Source organism: Salvelinus namaycush, chromosome 6, assembly GCF_016432855.1.
Source record: "Salvelinus namaycush isolate Seneca chromosome 6, SaNama_1.0, whole genome shotgun sequence".
Classification (NCBI taxonomy): domain Eukaryota; kingdom Metazoa; phylum Chordata; class Actinopteri; order Salmoniformes; family Salmonidae; genus Salvelinus; species Salvelinus namaycush.
The window spans coordinates 46,694,092-46,713,786 of record NC_052312.1 but is presented as its reverse complement, the minus strand read 5'-3'; the positions used below and the strand labels follow the sequence as shown (position 1 = coordinate 46,713,786).

Here is a 19,695-nt window from a genome sequence, read left to right as displayed (position 1 = left end):
AGGGTGCCAAGAATCATACTTATCTAAAACAAATCATCAAGCGTGCCAAGAATCATACTTATCTAAACCAAATCATCAAGCGTGCCAAGAATCATACTTATCTAAACCAAATCATCAAGCGTGCCAAGAATCATACTTATCTAAACCAAATCATCAAGGGTGCCAAGAATCATACTTATCTAAACCAAATCATCAAGCGTGCCAAGAATCATACTTATCTAAACCAAATCATCAAGCGTGCCAAGAATGATACTTATCTAAACCAAATCATCAAGCGTGCCAAGAATCATACTTATCTAAACCAAATCATCAAGCATGCCAAGAATCAGACTTATCTAAACTCCACTTTGACAAGTTTGGTCAGATTTTCCCTTGAACCTGAACAGCAGTTGCAAGCAACAGCATTATGTACTTAGAAAATATTTAGGTAAAAACCAAGAAATCCTTCAATAAACACGGACAAAAAACCTCCACCTGCCATCAGATGATCTAAGACCATATGGTTTGACTGAGACCAAAGACCCTATCTCATAAGAGCCTGCTGAATCCCTCACCACAATCACCCATAGGGACCATGTTTGACCTATACTTGGCATGGCTTGTTACGGTCCCCCTCTCAGCACGGCCTGACCTTTAACCTTGCGACAACATAGTCCAACGTGTCTGAGTTTTCTAATTAGCCTAGCGCTTGTGTATTCCACTATGATGCCATGGCGTCTCCATGATGGCTAGGCTACCGAGTTGATCCGCCAGCCGTCGCAGCTGTGTGCCCGGAGTGCAGATGAATGCTTTTAATGAGCAGTGGTGAGGACCTTTGGAGCTAAGGTGCGATTAGCAAATCAAGGATGGATGTCGTCTGTCTGTTCTTACAGAACACGTCTAGAAATATCTAACACTTTATTAGGCTACTTGACGATGCTATATAAAACACAGGCTAGCTTGGCCCAGCTGAAAGATAATCTATGACACGTGGCAGCTGTAGTAGTGAATACTCTCCTCCTTTTCTATTGACACAGTGAGAGCCTGTGGCTGGGGCCGAACCACACTGAATAAATCATAGCACAGCCAGAGATTAGCCGAGACAAAGGAGAAGCGTATGTTCAAAGTATAGAAATCTATAAAGTAGTATGTGAGGGAGTTAAATATGCAGGCCTTCCTCACGGCTTGTCAGCCAAGTGAAAACAAGGCAAATTGAACTGCCAGGGAAACAACAGCCAGGCGACAATGATCTGTTTTAATTAAATATGATGCGCAGAGACATTGCTGTGTTTCTTTCCTAACGTTTTAATCAACATGTCACTATTTCACTGTAGTCCTACCCCACCCATCCACCCCCGATGTGTCATATTTACATATTACTGGGGCGCGGTGAAGCTAGTATATTGATTGTGTCGAAATTCCATCATCGCCCCTCCTTTTGTGTTTGAGAGAAGGGAGGTTTTTAAGCTAATTATTCTAATCTGACGGTATGCTTTATAGTTTCCCGTTCTCCTAGAGATGCACAGCATGTTCTCCTTTAATCATTGCTTATCTCAATTGTGTGTATGCGAGTACAGGTGTGTGTGTGTGTGTGTGTGTGTGTGTGTGTGTGTGTGTGTGTGTGTGTGTGTGTGTGTGTGTGTGTGTGTGTGTGTGTGTGTGTGTGTGTGTGTGTGTGTGTGTGTGGCTCTCAACGGTCAAGGCGTTGCGATACAGAAGAGTCATATTGTTCATTTGTGTAAGAGCAGGAATCCATGTAGACCCATTGCCAGGGCCATGCTTGCTTAGACTTGCTATTGATGTTTTTTGACGTTATTGACGTTCTTTCGATGTCTCTTCAGTCCAAAAAACTGTCAAACTGCTTTGGGACAGAGCAAGGACAACAAGAGGAATGAAATGCAACAGGCTGCCTGTAGCGATGTTTCTTTGTCAAAGTCTTCAGAGGGATGATGAAAAGTAGTACGGTCCAGTTGGGACACCTTGAAGGTCTGCAGTGGTCCAGTCCAGAGGGGAAAGAGCTGGACAAAGCTTTTCTCTGAACGTTCTAAGGTTGTTGGAAGGTCAAGTCAGGAAGTAAAATATTTTTGTGCCCAAGGCAATTTTTGGGGCTTTCACTCGAAGCCACCAGCTGAGATATCAATCAATACATTTTCAACAAGAACATGTGTCTAGGGGGACTCCATTCCTAAAAGAATGGATTTCACTAGTAAAGTTCACAAAGTTCCCACAAGTCGTGAGGGAGAAGCAGAAGAGCGAAACAATCAAAGAGCTCATTGATTACCGAGATAATTCTCTGGATGACTTTGATGGACAGAAAGGAAGTCAAAGGACACAGAGTTCTGTTTATTTCTTTATTATCCTTTAATGGACTCCTCAGCCATCCCACCACAGGTATTCTCCTGGAACCTCTTTAATGGACTCTTCAGCCATCCCACCACAGGTGTTCTCCTGGAATCCCTTTAATGGACTCTTCAGCCATCCCACCACAGGTGTTCTCCTGGAATCCCTTTAATGAACTCTTCAGCCATCCCACCACAGGTGTTCTCCTGGAACCCCTTTAATGAACTCTTCAGCCATCCCACCACAGGTGTACTCCTGGAACCCCTTTAATGGACTCCTCAGCCATCCCACCACAGGTGTACTCCTGGAACCTCTTCAGTGGGCTGCGTTGGTTAATTAGACTGATTCTTCAGGACTACTGTAATAGATCCAACAAAGCCCTGTGTATCCTGCTCATTAAGACACACACACACTTCCAACACAAAGGAAACGCAGGTTGGCTTCACTGCTGGTAATGAACGACAGTGGCACACGTCCATAATGCCTTTTCTCCTGAGAGAACAGGCACTAACTGCAGCCCAGCGGGCTGATTTAGTTTTGGGACCAGACCCAAGTCACTCGAGTGTATAGAGGAACAATGGCTAATATAGTGGTTGTCTTTGTGTGGGGGAACTGAAAATGGTGGCCAACACTCGGTTATCAAAGTGTCTGTGTGTCAAACACACACACTCACCATCCATGAACTCCGGGCTCAGTTTATTATCTGGTGTGAAGAGCGATTTGCAGTTTCTCAGCGGCTTTATTCGCTACCCATTTCCCAATGATCTTTCTTGGTACACGGCCATGAATATTGATTTGCTGTGTGTTAAAACATCCCTCTCTTGAAGTGCGGCCTCACATCTCATCTCTCCTTCTTCAGATTGGGGTGGCAGCTAGCCATGGGGGTTTCAAAGAGTTCGTCAGCCAGCCAGTCACCCCTGTGAAGGTCACAGTAAAAGTCCCCAATGGTGACAATCTAATTTCTTTACTGCTGGCCCAATCTGGGGCCGTACCATGACGCCTGTTTGGTAGGGGTCAGTAGAGTCCGACCCGGCTCCCACCCTTCAATAATGGAACACTGTCATGTGTCATCCATCGGGACTTCCGTCACTTGGCTACATGCTTGGCTTTGTTTGCTTGGCTACTTCATTGGCTAATGTATGTCAGTGGCACAACTAGGATACATTAGTGCAATGCTAAATCTGAGGCAAATCTATATGAGGCTCTGCGTTTTTCTACTTGCCCAGAGTCAGATGAACTTGTGGATACCATTTTTATGTCTCTGCGTGCAGTATGAAGGAAGTTGAAGGTAGTGTCACGAGCCAATGCTAAATAGCGTTAGCATGAAGACTGGAAGCGCAGTGATTGGAAGTCTTCCGGCACGCTAGCGTATGCTACTATACCTGTAGACTTCCAGTCACTGGCTAGTCAAAGTCAGTGGATTAGCTTCATCAACAGCTTGGCTAATGGATACATTAGAGACTAGTGTAGCCTTTATCCCTCAACTCAAACATGAACCAGACTTAAAATCATTTTTTTATTTTTTATTTCTTTATAAATAATAATAATAAAGACAAACAGGAGAAGAAAAGATGAACAACAGAACACAACAAAACCAAATGAAATAGCAGCAGATACAATCTGTACACAGCAACTAGTACAGAAAAGTGGTGTCATTGTGAGCATCTTCATAGACTAGATATTCTGCATGAACCAGACTTTAAATCCATAGGATGTTATTAGCGAAGATTAGCGCTAGGTCGGACCGAGGGAGCATAAGATCCATAGCATTATGCCATTAGCATAGCATTCAAGCCATGAAACGCATTCATTATTTTGTTGTTTTCAGAAACGCTTTCAGGGGCATTAATTGCATTCACAGTCATTACGGTTGTTTGATGTGGAGCAGAGACGTGCACTCTGCTCTGGTTTGCATTCATATGCATCTGTGTGCATCGCTGTTTGTTTTGTTGGTGTAGTTAGCAAGGCTCTGCTTTGTCTCTGTTCCACCTTGTTGCTGTTGTCTTCGATGAGCGCTGGACCTCTGGTCTGTGTGTGTGTAGGCTACATATTGACTATGCATGTTTGTGAGAGTGTGTGTGTGCGTTCGTGTGTGTTTTGTATGCGTAGGCCTATGTGTTTGGGAATGTGTGAGACTAGCAAGCTCTGGCCTCTGTTATAGCGTTAGTCTTGAGGTGCGATACGGGGCGCTCATGTTTTGTCAGCTGTGATCATTTTGTTGTTCATCATCCCTTAGTCGCTTGTGACCAAGACCCTCGCAACCCCTTCTCTCTCCCTTTCTGTTCCTCTCTCCCTTTCTGTTCCTCTCTCCCTTTCTCCCTCTGGTCTCTCCTCCTCTCCCTAGCATTCTCCTCTCCCTACCATTCTCCTCTCCTTTCTCAAGTATTCTCTCCTCTCCCCTAGCATTCTCTCCTCTCCCCTAGCATTCTCTCCTCTCCCGAGCATTCTCTCCTACTCTCCCGAGCATTCTCTCCTACTCTCCCAAGCATTCTCTCCTCTGCTCTCCCTAGCATTCTCTCCTCTGCTCTCTCTAGCATTCTCTCCTCTGCTCTCTCTAGCATTCTCTCCTCTGCTCTCCCTAGCTTTCTCCTCTGCTCTCTCTAGCATTCTCTCCTCTGCTCTCTCTAGCATTCTCTCCTCTGCTCTCCCAAGCATTGTCTCCTCTACTCTCCCAAGCATTCTCTCCTCTGCTCTCCCGAGCATTCTCTCCTACTCTCCCAAGCATTCTCTCCTCTGCTCTCCCTAGCTTTCTCCTCTGCTCTCTCTAGCATTCTCTCCTCTGCTCTCTCTAGCATTCTCTCCTCTGCTCTCCCAAGCATTGTCTCCTCTACTCTCCCAAGCATTCTCTCCTCTGCTCTCCCGAGCATTCTCTCCTACTCTCCCAAGCATTCTCTCCTCTGCTCTCCCTAGCTTTCTCCTCTGCTCTCTCTAGCATTCTCTCCTCTGCTCTCTCTAGCATTCTCTCCTCTGCTCTCCCAAGCATTGTCTCCTCTACTCTCCCAAGCATTCTCTCCTCTGCTCTCTCTAGCATTCTCTCCTCTGCTCTCCCTAGCATTCTCTCCTCTGCTCTCTCTAGCATTCTCTCCTCTGCTCTCTCTAGCATTCTCTCCTCTGCTCTCCCAAGCATTGTCTCCTCTACTCTCCCAAGCATTCTCTCCTCTGCTCTCCCGAGCATTCTCTCCTACTCTCCCAAGCATTCTCTCCTCTGCTCTCCCTAGCTTTCTCCTCTGCTCTCTCTAGCATTCTCTCCTCTGCTCTCTCTAGCATTCTCTCCTCTGCTCTCTCTAGCATTCTCTCCTCTGCTCTCCCAAGCATTGTCTCCTCTACTCTCCCAAGCATTCTCTCCTCTGCTCTCTCTAGCATTCTCTCCTCTGCTCTCTCTAGCATTCTCTCCTCTGCTCTCTCTAGCATTCTCTCCTCTGCTCTCCCTACCATTCTCTCCTCTGCTCTCTCTAGCATTCTCTCCTCTGCTCTCTCTAGCATTCTCTCCTCTGCTCTCCCAAGCATTGTCTCCTCTACTCTCCCAAGCATTCTCTCCTACTCTCCCAAGCATTCTCTCCTCTGCTCTCCCTAGCTTTCTCCTCTGCTCTCTCTAGCATTCTCTCCTCTGCTCTCTCTAGCATTATCTCCTCTGCTCTCCCAAGCATTGTCTCCTCTACTCTCCCAAGCATTCTCTCCTCTGCTCTCCCGAGCATTCTCTCCTACTCTCCCAAGCATTCTCTCCTCTGCTCTCCCTAGCTTTCTCCTCTGCTCTCTCTAGCATTCTCTCCTCTGCTCTCTCTAGCATTCTCTCCTCTGCTCTCCCAAGCATTGTCTCCTCTACTCTCCCAAGCATTCTCTCCTCTGCTCTCTCTAGCATTCTCTCCTCTGCTCTCCCTAGCATTCTCTCCTCTGCTCTCTCTAGCATTCTCTCCTCTGCTCTCTCTAGCATTCTCTCCTCTGCTCTCCCAAGCATTGTCTCCTCTACTCTCCCAAGCATTGTCTCCTCTGCTCTCTCTAGCATTCTCTCCTCTGCTCTCTCTAGCATTCTCTCCTCTGCTCTCTCTAGCATTCTCTCCTCTGCTCTCCCAAGCATTGTCTCCTCTACTCTCCCAAGCATTCTCTCCTCTGCTCTCTCTAGCATTCTCTCCTCTGCTCTCTCTAGCATTCTCTCCTCTGCTCTCTCTAGCATTCTCTCCTCTGCTCTCCCTAGCATTCTCTCCTCTGCTCTCTCTAGCATTCTCTCCTCTGCTCTCTCTAGCATTCTCTCCTCTGCTCTCCCCAGCATTGTTTCGCTCTCCCCGGGGCATTCACTCGTCTGCTCTCTCTAGCATTCTCTCCTCTGCTCTCCCAAGCATTCTCTCCTCTGCTCTCTCTAGCATTCTCTCCTCTGCTCTCCCTAGCATTCTCTCCTCTGCTCTCCCGAGCGTTCTCTCCTCTGCTCTCCTGAGCGTTCTCTCCTCTCCTCTCCCTAGCATTCTCTCCTCTCCCAAGCGTTCTCTCCTCTCCCAAGCATTCTCTCCTCTGCTCTCTCTAGCATTCTCTCCTCTGCTCTCTCAAGCATTCTCTCCTCTGCTCTCCCTAGCATTCTCTCCTCTGCTCTCTCAAGCATTCTCTCCTCTGCTCTCCCGAGCGTTCTCTCCTCTCCTCTCCCTAGCATTCTCTCCTCTGCTCTCTCTAGCATTCTCTCCTCTGCTCTCCCTAGCGTTCTCTCATCTGCTCTCCCGAGCGTTCTCTCCTCTGCTCTCCCGAGCGTTCTCTCCTCTGCTCTCCCGAGCATTCTCTCCTCTCCCAAGCATTCTCTCCTCTCTCTCCAATCCTAATTTCCATTTCTCTATTGAGAGCAGCAGCCAACCTTCCCATCCTTGTCTCTTTGCCTCTATGAGGTCTGTTAGGGTAATGAGGCGTCTACCTGGCCATTTAAAGATGATGGTAATAAGACCTAATATGTTTGAGGAGAAAGGTGTTTGGAATGAGATGTTGTTGTTGCTGGAATAAAGGTGATTTGAATCACATGAGTGCCCCGTGTTGCAACTCGATCCTAACGCCCAAAACACCTCTCTCCTACACACACACACACCACAGTTACCGTCAAACAATCAAAACTACCGCCCGTCTGGGCATTTATGCACACACACACATGCACGCATGCACACACACACTCGGGTTGGGGGTTTGAAATCATTTCACAATTGACAATTTTGTTGGATATCCGGCTATTTGAAGTACATGTTACTTACATTTTGGAGGGCCAGTGAAATGGGAGAGCAGATAGAGGGAGAAAAAGTTGCAGTACCCAAGGCAACTCCACTACAGCCAAGACCAGCTAACTTGTAGCAGCCAAAGTGTTATTTATCATCCCATGTAACAGTGCCTGTTTTGACTGGAGTAACCTGGAGAAGCTGTTGGTTGCTTTTTACTCCTTCTCATTTTGCTAACTTTTATTTCCATAACTTTACAGAGTAAGTTGAAAGCCTATCTATTTAGTGAAAATGTTAAGTATTGAATATGATAGCATCACTTGTCCGTTGAGGTGTAGTTTCAGTGTAAAATAACCAAGTCATGGATGACCGACAGTCCACCTGTTGCCTAGGCAACAGAGACTTTGGCAAAGTGTTGGAGGGGTTTTCCAAGGCACTGTTGTTGGGGCTCAGCTGCCAAAAACTTACATAGCTAAACTTGACATATTTCTGTCAGTACTTTGCACAATTGACACAATAATTTCTGTCACAGTAACTTTTTGACATTTTCAATGAGCAAGTTTATCAGGTGTAAGTAAATATTTTTAAACCCTCACAAAAGCCACCCACACACCCACCTACAGACTCAGCAATATAGCATGTTCAATGCAAGGATTAATATAATAATCCCCACTCTTGCCACATAAATCGACATTTCAGGACATTTCAGAGGCATTGTCAACCACATATTTATGATATAACTGATACTATTCTGATCCTCTGCTCTCCTCCATATCCATTGTGCTTTGGGGTTAAGTTTAGGATTAGGTAACATGCTAGCTAAGTAGTTTAAGGTTTAGGGTTAACTAACATACTAGCTAAGTAGTTAAAGGGTTAGGTTTAGGGTTAACTAACATACTAGCTAAGTAGTTAAAGGGTTAGGTTTAGGGTTAACTAACATGCTAGCTAAGTAGTTAAAGGGTTAGGTTTAGGGTTAACTAACATCCTAGCTAAGTAGTTAAAAAGTAGTAAGTTGTTGCTAATTAGCTAAAATGCTAAAGTTGTTCATAACGTGATTTGTTTGGGTTGCTAGACACTCCCGTTATACGGCCACCCATCCTCCCCGACTAACCTCCCACCTGTCCTTTCTGTCTTAAGTAACCCGCTGTTTATATATGGGATTCAAATGCACTCTCTATATAAAAAAAAAGGTAAACAAATGTTTGTGTGCCTGTCATGAATTTCCAAAAATAAATGTGTGTCTATTTCACAATAATCTGTGATACTCCTAGCAAGTCAGGGGAAACCACCATCTGATCTCCTTTCAAACTTGATCTCACAGGGGATATCGCTTATTCTCATCTCCCCCTCTCTCATCTGTCCTGTTCATACCCTCTCCCTCTGTCCGTCTGCCCGTCCGGCCGTCTGTCTGTCCGTCCGTCTGTCTGTCCTATTGGTGTGGTTAATTGCTTCAAGTTTACTCCCTCTAATGCAATATATTAGTGTCGGAGCCCCTTCATCAGCCTAATGCCGGCATTTAATTAAGTCTCCCGGGTTAGGTAGTGGGCCGCGCTCCATCAGCAGATCACATGGTCATTAGTAATTAATACACTGACAGGATTAGCGCTCTCTGCTAGGCTTGCACGGTGTCGCTAGAGGGCAGGGGGGTGGCAGGGGGGCCTGAGTGATGGCTTCCAGAGGGGGAGAGAAGGGAAAAGTGTGTCTGTGTAGTGGGTCGGCGTGTGTGTTGTCGGGGGAGGGGCGGGTAGGTGTGTGTGTCTGTGTGTCCATGCCAGTTTGCTCACACTAGTGTGTGTGTCCATGCCAGTTTGCTCACACTAGTGTGTGTGTCCATGCCAGTTTGCTCACACTAGTGTGTGTGCTGAAGTCTTCCCTCCGTGGTGACGGGGGTCTTTTCTCCAGCAGTAATGACATCATTAGAGGTCGACTGTATTTCCATCTGCTCCACCATTACTCTCGCCCCACTTTGGGCCGCCACGACGCTACGCGGGTCAGAATTAGAACGACACGGGCTAAATGGCCCTGCTAAATGATGAAGCCATTAGGAATGGGAGGCTAATTTAGAACATATGTAGTCGTGGAGAGATGGGGAGATACTGGGGGAAGACAACGAGGAAAGTTAACTTCCATACCCGACATCTTCAATATCTGTCAGTCTGGGGTTGTTGTTAGATCTGTATCAGGTATTTATGAGCGTTGATGAGACATGGATGGAGTGGGTTTTAAATATGCAGACGGACTTAGAAATGGGGGATGTGATATTTTGATGACTCGCCGGAACTTTTTCGTGGATTGCTGTATTAACCTCGATGACATTATCAGTTATAGATCATTGTTCTGCTGACAACATACTTCCTTATGTTCAATGTATTATATGACATAAGGCTATTACATACATGAACTGACATCATAATATGTACATTAGTTGTGTGTTGTTCTTGGGACGATCGTAGATTAGGCTAGATTGTCACCACTCACAGTGATGACTGTTGCTCTATACTCCACTCCGTTGGATGAGTCCTACCTTGAAAAACAATGAACTTGAGCCTTCTTTCAGTGAGTTGTCAGTGATGACATGTAATATGTATTGTTTTACTTAGTGGAATGCGTTTATTGGATGTCGCTCCCAGAGCATCTGCTAAATCTAAGTAAGTACACAAGCCTTTGCTAAATGACTGAAATGTCAATGTTCTCTAGGTTCTGTTGATGGACTACCTGGATGTGAAGAACACTAAAAGTGCTGCCGAGCCCTCTGCCCAGCTCACCTACGCCAGCACCGGCAGCGAGTTCGCAGCCTTCTTCGCCAAGAAGAAACCCCAACGTGCCAAGCAGTCCCTCTTCAAGTAAGACACAGACAGGCTAAAAAACTTGACCATTGAGGGCCAGTTTTACCGGACCTAGATTAGGCCTACTGATGTACTATAAAACATACTTGACTTGATGGAGAATGTCCTTTGAAAGTGCGTTTTAGTCCAGGAAAGGGGAGAAATGGCCCCTACACTTCAGAACCCAAACAGAACCAAGTTACTGTACAGTAGGGATGTCTATAGTATTAGTGTGCTGATTCAGGCTGTTGCATACGGATTTAGCCAAATCCATTTTACGTTATGTACCCCAACCACAAGGCAGACCTGTAGTAGTATCTCTGGGTGTTAACTGCTGACCTCTGTAGTGTAAGGACTGGGTCTCTGAGTAGGAGTGACAGTAGTCTAGTCCCTGATCGGTTTGGCTAAGGCGTGACAATGACCATAGGAGTTGGCAAGACAGCAGAAACAGATGTGGGACCAGGCTAAAGTGACGGCACAAACAGATGTGGGACCAGGCTAGAGTGACGGCACAAACAGATGTGGGACCAGGCTAGAGTGACGGCACAAACAGATGTGGAACCAGGCTAGAGTGACGGCACAAACAGATGTGGGACCAGGCTAGAGTGACGGCACAAACAGATGTGGGACCAGGCTAGAGTGACGGCACAAACAGATGTGGGACCAGGCTAGAGTGACGGCACAAACACATCTGGGACCAGGCTAGAGAGACAGCCCAAACAGATGTGGGACCAGGCTAGAGAGACAGCCCAAACAGATGTGGGACCAGGCTAGAGTGAAAGTGTGTTTCTTTCTTCCAGGTTTGAGTCGTCGTCTCATGCCATCAGCATGAGTGCCTACCTGAGGGAACAGAGGAGAGAGCTGTACAGCAAGAGTGGAGAACTACAAGGTAAGGGAGGGCGGGAGGGAGGGGTGTGGAGAGGTACAGAGCTGGGATGGAGTAGAACAAGGGAGGTGCCAAAACAAAGAGCGCCCCGTGTTGCACCTCAAGCCCAACACTATAACAGAGTCCTGCGCTGGACAGGTACACACACACCCACACAGACACACACGCACAGACAGACAGCGAGGGGGAGATTGGAGAGTGAGTCCCTGGAGAGTCTCACTGTTCCACAGCTTTTCTTCTGTCTCTCGTTTCTCTCCCCTTGCTCCCTCGCTCTGCGATGACCTTGTGGTTTCAATCAGCGGCGCCTGACAGCACTGTTTGCCTGCTTGTTTCATCGTTTTTTTCAAACCCCGTTCCTCTGAGACATTGCCTGTGTGTAAAATGGAAGTGAGAGGAATTATTTTCAGATCCTGCATAATCGGTCATATGTCACAATTTCCATGATTGCATTTCGAGCAAACTTTAAGGTGAGTCACAGCAATGCTAAGTGTCACCTGTTTAGCATTGAACAGGTGAAACATCTCAACGACCCTCCCTCGCAGGCCTCGAGGTTTGATTTCATTTCTGATAGGAAACGCTAACCTAGCATACAGGCTCCATACACAAAATGATGGCCCCGTTTGACAAGTCCATATTAACATTTCCTTAAAAAAATGTGCTTCAAATAGCCGCTAACTTTTGTCCTTACCCCTCGGTAGCTCAGATGTGAAAAAGATAATAAAACAATATTTGGGCCCGTGGTTGAATGCCTGGCAGCGTTAAACGAAGATGAGATTTCTCTGCCTTTCATTTCTGCTGTCACAATGCTTAGCTCGGGTTCCGCAGACTGCTAGGGACCTGAATGGCATCGAGAGATTCAAGGAATCAAATGATTTAGAAAAGTTAAATAAATCGACTTGGATGAAGGGAGGGGGGGTTAAAATTAATTGTTATCATCACACCACTGTATGTAGAAGCCATTCAGTGATTTCTGAAGGAATACATTATAATTAGAAAAACATGTAGAGACTTTGAGACAACGGTCAATCTCTTTTTTAAATGAAGCTGACTGTAGAACAGAGAGAGATTGAGAGATGTTGAGTTAGCCTGGCCAAGGGATTATCCAACACATAAAGAGAGCAGTCTTTTCTCTACTAGACATAAGATCTCACCTCGATATACAGTAATGCATTCACACAGTCAACCATCACCAGTACACTTTCTCTATTGGCTGATGCCAGTTTGATAGTGCAGCTGACTCAGTTTGTTGGAGTGTGATGTTTAGAGCTCCAATAATCAAATCTAACAAAATCTACACAGTTTATTAGGTACACCACCTCGTTCACGAAAATGGTTAGCTCCTACAGACACGTGGCCGTGGATTGCTACAGTTGAAGTTGGAAGTTTACATACACTTACACGGAACCCAAACCGGCTGTGGAGCGTGCGCCAACGTGCATAAATGTATTTTGTTCCCCCACACCAAACGCGATCACGACACGCAGGTTAAAATATCAAAACAAACTCTTAACCAATTATATTAATTTGGGGACAGGTCGAAAACCATTAAACATTTATGGCAATTTAGCTAGCAGGCTTGCACTTGCTAGCTAATTTGTCCTGGGATATAAACATTGAGTTGTTATTTTACCTGAAATGCACAAGGTCCTCTACTCCACCAATTAATCCACACATAAAATTGTCAACTGAATCGTTTCTAGTCATCTCTCATCCTTCCAGGCTTTTTCTTCTCTTGACTTTATATTGTGATTGGCAACTTCCATAAATTAAGTGCACTGACCTCGTTCGTCTTTAGTCACCCACGTGGGTATAACCAATGAGGAGATGGCATGTGGGTACCTGCTTCTATAAACCAATGAGGAGATGGGAGAGGCAGGACTTGCAGCGCGATCTGCGTCAGAAATAGAACTGACTTCTATCTTAGCCCTGGGCAACGCAGAGACTCGTTGGCGCGCGCGAGCAGTGTGGGTGCAATAATTGAATAATAGAGATTTCTAAAATTATTTTGCAATGCTCGTGCAAGCGACGCGAGCGGTGTAGTCAGCCTGTTAGGTTGGAGTCATTTAAACTCGTTTTTCAACCACTCCACGAATTTCTTGTTAAAAACTATAGTTTTGGCTATAGTTTTCTACTTTGTGCATGACACAAGTAATTTTTTCAACAATTTTTTACAGACAGATTATTTCACTTATAATTCACTGTATCACAATTCCAGTGGGTCAGAAGTTTACATACACTAAGTTGACTGTGCCTTTAAACAGCTTGGAAAATTCCAGAAAATGGTGTCATGGCTTTAGAAGCTTCTGATAGGCAAATTGACATAATTTGAGTCAATTGGAGGTGTACCTGTGGATGTATTTCAAGGCCTACCTTCAAACTCAGTACCTTTTTGCTTGACATCATGGGAAAATTAAAAGAAATCAGCCAAGTCCTCAGAAAATAAATTGTAGAACTTCTCAAGTCTGGTTCATCCTTGGGAGCAATTTCCAAACGCCCGAAGGTGCCACATTCATTTGTACAAACAATAGTACGCAAGTATAAACACCATGGGACCACACAGCTGTCATACCGCTCAGGAAGGAGACACGTGCTGTCTCCTAGAGATGAACGTAATTTGGTGCGAAAAGTGCAAATCAATCCCAGAACAACAGCAAAGGACCTTGTGAAGGTGCTGGAGGAAACAGGTACAAAAGTATCTATATCCACAGTAAAACGAGTCCTATATCGACATAACCTGAAAGGCCGCTCAGCAAGGTAGAAGTCACTGCTCCAAAACCGCCATAAAAAAGCATGTCTATGGTTTGCAACTGCACATGGGGACAAAGATCGTACTTTTTGGAGAAATGTCCTCTGGTCTGATGAAACAAAAATATAACCTTTTGGCCATAATGACCATCGTTATGTTTGGAGGAAAAAGGGGGAGGCTTGCAAGCCGAAGAACACCATCCCAACCGTGAAGCACGGTGGTGGCAGCATCATGTTGTGGGGGTGATTTGCTGCAGGAGGGACTGGTGCACTTCACAAAATAGATGGCGTCATGAGGATGGAAAATTATGTGGATATATTGAAGCAACATCTCAAGACCTCAGTCAGGAAGTTAAAGCTTGGTCGTAAATGGGTCTTTCAAATGGACAGTGAGCCCAAGCATACTTCCAAAAGTGTGGCAAAATGGCCTAAGGACAACAAAGTCAAGGTATTGGAGTGGCCATCACAAAGCCCTGACCTCAGTCCCATAGAAAATTTGTGGGCGAACTGAAAAAGCGTGTGCGAGCAAGTAAGCCAACAAACCTGACTCAGTTACACCTGCTCTGTCAGGAGGAATGGCCCAAAATTCACCCAACTTATTGTGGGAAGCTTGTGGAAGGCTACCCAAAACGTTTGACCCAAGTTAAAAAAAAATTAAAGGCAATGCTACCAAATACTAATTGAGTGCATGTAAACTTCTGACCCACTGGGAATGTGATGAAAGAAATAAAAGCTGACATAAATCATTCTCTCTACTAATATTCTGACATTTCACATTCTTAAAATAAAGTGGTTATCCTAACTGACCTAAAACAGGGAATTTTTCCTAGGATTAAATGTCAGGAATTGTGAAAAACTGAGTTTAAATGTATTTGGCGAAGGTGTATGTAAACAGTATGACTTCAACTGTATATAAAGCAGGCAGACAGGCATCGAGGCATTCAGTTACTGTACGACTGAACGTTAGAAGGGGCAAAACGAGTGACCTAAGCGACTTAGAGCGTGGTATGATCGTCGATGCATCCTGTACTTTTCACACACGACAGTGTCTAGGGTTTACTGAAATTGGTGTGACAAACAAAAATCATCTAGTCAGCCGCAGTCCTGTGGGCAAAAACAGTTAATTGATGAGAGGTGGAAGGAGAATGACAAGTTTCGCGTTAGCAAACAGGCGGGCCACAAACAGGCAAGCTCGGTCCTTGTCACAGATGGGCTATTTGCAGCAGACGACCACACCAGGTTCCACTCCTATCAGCTAAAAACAAGAAGAAGCTGCTCCAGTGGGCACGCGATCACCAACACTGGACAATTGAGGGGTGGCAAAACATCGCCTGGTCCAACGAGTCCTGTTGTGTCATGCTGATGGCAGAGTCAGGACTTGGCGTAAGCAGCATGAGTCCATCGCCCCATCCTAGTGTCAACGGTGCAAGCTGGTTGCGTTGGTGTAATGGGGTGGGGAATGTTTTCCTCTCACACATTAGGTCCCTTGATACCGACTGAGAAACGTTTCCATGCCCCGAAGAATGCAGGCTGTTCTGGAGGCAAAGTGAAGGCCAACCCGGTACTAGATGGGTGTACCTAATAAACTGATGTACATTACTAATGTAATTAAAGGGCACTGTGTTTCCCATGATAAATAAGGGCTGTACTTCTCTGCAGTGACAGGAGTGTAGTACTACTAGCTGTGTTTCCCATGATAAATAAAGGCTGTACTTCTCTGCAGTGACAGGAGTGTAGTACTACTTGCTGTGGATGGTGGACTGTTTGTTCTTTGTCTCTTCACCTGAGGGAGATGGTACATTCTGTTACATATCCTTAACAAACAGTATCTTTCAGGGTTGTTCGTGTGTGTGTGTGTGTGTGTGTGTGTGTGTGTGTGTGTGTGTGTGTGTGTGTGTGTGTGTGTGTGTGTGTGTGTGTGTGTGTGTGTGTGTGTGTGTGTGTGTGTGTGTGTGTGTGTGTGTGTGTGTGTGTGTGTGTGTGTGTGTGTGTGAGTGAGTGAAGGGGCCCTTCCGTCTCCCTCATTACAAACACACGCCCAGAGCTTAGGAAGCTTAATTACATCGGCTCTCCAGTGAAGCACATCGCGTATGCTTCCATTAATCCACAGCTTCATCTAAAGGCTTCATTATAGCTACATATGGACCCACAGCTGAGTGGGTGTGGGTTTGTATAGATGGGTATAGGTGTGTGTGTGAGACACAGAGGGAAGGCAGGAGACATGTCCCTGTATGTTTAATCTCCCTCTAGCTAGCTCTTTGAACAGAGAGGCTCTCTCTTTCTGGTCTAGAATGAATATACAGAGACTCTCTCTCTCTGGTCTAGAATCATAATATAGAGAGGCTCTCGCTTTCTGGTCTAGAATCATAATATAGAGAGGCTCTCGCTTTCTGGTCTAGAATCATAATATAGAGGTTCTTTCTAGTCTAGAATCATAATATAGAGAGGCTCTCTTTCTAGTCTAGAATCATAATATAGAGAGACTCTCTCTTTCTAGTCTAGAATCATAATATAGAGAGGTTCTCTCTGGTCTAGAGTCATAATATAGAGAGGCTCTCGCTTTCTGGTCTAGAATCATAATATAGAGAGGTTCTCTCTGGTCTAAAATCATAATATAGAGAGGCTCTCGCTTTCTGGTCTAGAATCATAATATAGAGGTTCTTTCTAGTCTAGAATCATAATATAGAGAGGCTCTCTTTCTAGTCTAGAATCATAATATAGAGAGGCTCTCTTTCTAGTCTAGAATCATAATATAGAGAGGCTCTCTCTTTCTAGTCTAGAATCATAATATAGAGAGGCTCTCTTTCTAGTCTAGAATCATAATATAGAGAGGCTCTCTTTCTAGTCTAGAATCATAATATAGAGAGGCTCTCTCTTTCTAGTCTAGAATCATAATATAGAGAGGCTCTCTCTTTCTAGTCTAGAATCATAATATAGAGAGGCTCTCTCTTTCTAGTCTAGAATCATAATATAGAGAGGCTCTCTTTCTAGTCTAGAATCATAATATAGAGAGGCTCTCTTTCTAGTCTAGAATCATAATATAGAGAGGCTCTCTCTTTCTAGTCTAGAATCATAATATAGAGAGGCTCTCTCTTTCTAGTCTAGAATCATAGTACAGAGACCTTTTCCTTCCATCCACTCCCGACTCCATGAATAAATGATGGAAACAGGGAAACCACTTCCAAGGTACAGATTTGTTATCATGGGCCTGAATGCAGGCAATTGCTATATCCTTTCCTCTTTTTATTTTCTCCTCCAAAGTGCCGGTTGGGAGAGAGCGAGCGGGGTGGTCATCATTGCCATTTCCAAGATATTTCTCAATAACCACGTTTTTTTTTAAGACTACACCTTTTTGAGTTGTTTTTGTCAGCGCAGCAACAGAACAGAGGTGTATTACCTCACCCCGGGGCAGGCAGTGTTGAAATGACAGCTACACCATGATCCAAACACAGAGCTGTATTACCTCACCCCGGGGCAGGCAGTGTTGAAATGACAGCTACACCATGATCCAAACACAGAGCTGTATTACCTCACCCCGGGGCAGGCAGTGTTGAAATGACAGCTACACCATGATCCAAACACAGAGCTGTATTACCTCACCCCGGGGCAGGCAGTGTTGAAATGACAGCTACACCATGATCCAAACACAGAGCTGTATTACCTCACCCCGGGGCAGGCAGTGTTGAAATGACAGCTACACCATGATCCAAACACAGAGCTGTATTACCTCACCCCGGGGCAGGCAGTGTTGAAATGACAGCTACACCATGATCCAAACACAGAGCTGTATTACCTCACCCCGGGGCAGGCAGTGTTGAAATGACAGCTACACCATGATCCAAACACAGAGCTGTATTACCTCACCCCGGGGCAGGCAGTGTTGAAATGACAGCTACACCATGATCCAAACACAGAGCTGTATTACCTCACCCCGGGGCAGGCAGTGTTGAAATGACAGCTACACCATGATCCAAACACAGAGCTGTATTACCTCACCCCGGGGCAGGCAGTGTTGAAATGACAGCTACACCATGATCCAAACACAGAGCTGTATTACCTCACCCCGGGGCAGGCAGTGTTGAAATGACAGCTACACCATGATCCAAACACAGAGCTGTATTACCTCACCCCGGGGCAGGCAGTGTTGAAATGACAGCTACACCATGATCCAAACACAGAGCTGTATTACCTCACCCCGGGGCAGGCAGTGTTGAAATGACAGCTACACCATGATCCAAACACAGAGCTGTATTACCTCACCCCGGGGCAGGCAGTGTTGAAATGACAGCTACACCATGATCCAAACACAGAGCTGTATTACCTCACCCCGGGGCAGGCAGTGTTGAAATGACAGCTACACCATGATCCAAACACAGAGCTGTATTACCTCACCCCGGGGCAGGCAGTGTTGAAATGACAGCTACACCATGATCCAAACACAGAGCTGTATTACCTCACCCCGGGGCAGGCAGTGTTGAAATGACAGCTACACCATGATCCAAACACAGAGCTGTATTACCTCACCCCGGGGCAGGCAGTGTTGAAATGACAGCTACACCATGATCCAAACACAGAGCTGTATTACCTCACCCCGGGGCAGGCAGTGTTGAAATGACAGCTACACCATGATCCAAACACAGAGCTGTATTACCTCACCCCGGGGCAGGCAGTGTTGAAATGACAGCTACACCATGATCCAAACACAGAGGTTTGTCTCTCAGCCTCCGCTCCTGCCCCGTAGGACCTCCCACCCAGGCACGCTCATAATAGACCCTCTGTTTCATGCGTTTCTATCCCCCAGTCTACCATATTTCCCTTTTTGAATTTCAAAATGGCTTGTCAAACAAAATAGTTGACTCTCCGCAGTAGTCCACCTTGAATTGAGTTACAAAATGAGTTTCTTTCTGCCTTAATTTCTATTGTGTGTGTGTGTGTCCTTCTACAGTATGTCTGCCTGCGTGTGTGTGTGTATCTGTCTACCTCGAGGAGAAAAGGCAATCTGTGTATTAGTGGTCTTGTTTCTGCGTAATAGCGTGCTACCCTGGGGACGAGGAGTGGAGAGGCGCACAGTGACTGACTGCTCCGAGGGAGCGGGACCTGTGTTTCCCGTCAAACTGATTTGTGCCACACAATGGGGAGGGAGAGAGATGCAAATGGAAACACTGACTGAAAGAGGGGAAGTAGCGAGAGAGAGGTGTGTGTGTGTGTGTGTGGGGGGGGGGGGGTTGCACTAATGCATTTGTGTGTGTGTTACTATGTATGCATGTCTGCCTGTGTGTTTGTATCTGTGTACTGCATAAGCTCCATGCAGCTGCACCGATTGAGACTCCTGTATGTCTCTTATGTCAGGCCTGTCAGGTCGAGGGGTGAGGAAGAGGGCTGTGGCAGACAATGAGGATTAGCCCCGTTCTGACTGTTCTGTAATGGAAGTCCACAGCAAAGAACACCTCTCATCTTAGTCTGATAATATCTCTCCAACAGCTTCTAGAGAACCTTATAGCTCAATCACACACAGGCTTGAAACATTTTGTGAACTTTCAATATGTTTCCTGGTTTTCTAGAAATCCCAGTTGGAGGGTTTCCGGAATCAGGAGGGAATAAGCAGGAAATCCAGAATCCTCCAACCATCCTCTTCCTCTTCATACCCTCATGTTTCCAGATCACACATGAAAAGGTCATAATCCCCTCAATCTAGCTGTTATCTTTTAATAGAAAGATCACTCATCTAATCTGTACTCCT

The 19,695-nt window shown here is 45.6% G+C and overlaps 1 protein-coding gene across 1 annotated transcript in view; it reads left to right on the top strand.

Annotated features, from left to right (window-relative positions):
• Positions 1 to 19,695, top strand: part of exoc4 (exocyst complex component 4) — a 243,105-nt gene that overhangs the window by 64,648 nt on the left and 158,762 nt on the right. Inside the window, exons 8-9 of the mRNA XM_038996740.1 lie at positions 10,197 to 10,342; positions 11,125 to 11,213. Of these exons, the coding sequence (XP_038852668.1) occupies positions 10,197 to 10,342; positions 11,125 to 11,213 (235 nt within the window). The remainder of the gene's footprint in view (positions 1 to 10,196; positions 10,343 to 11,124; positions 11,214 to 19,695) is intronic.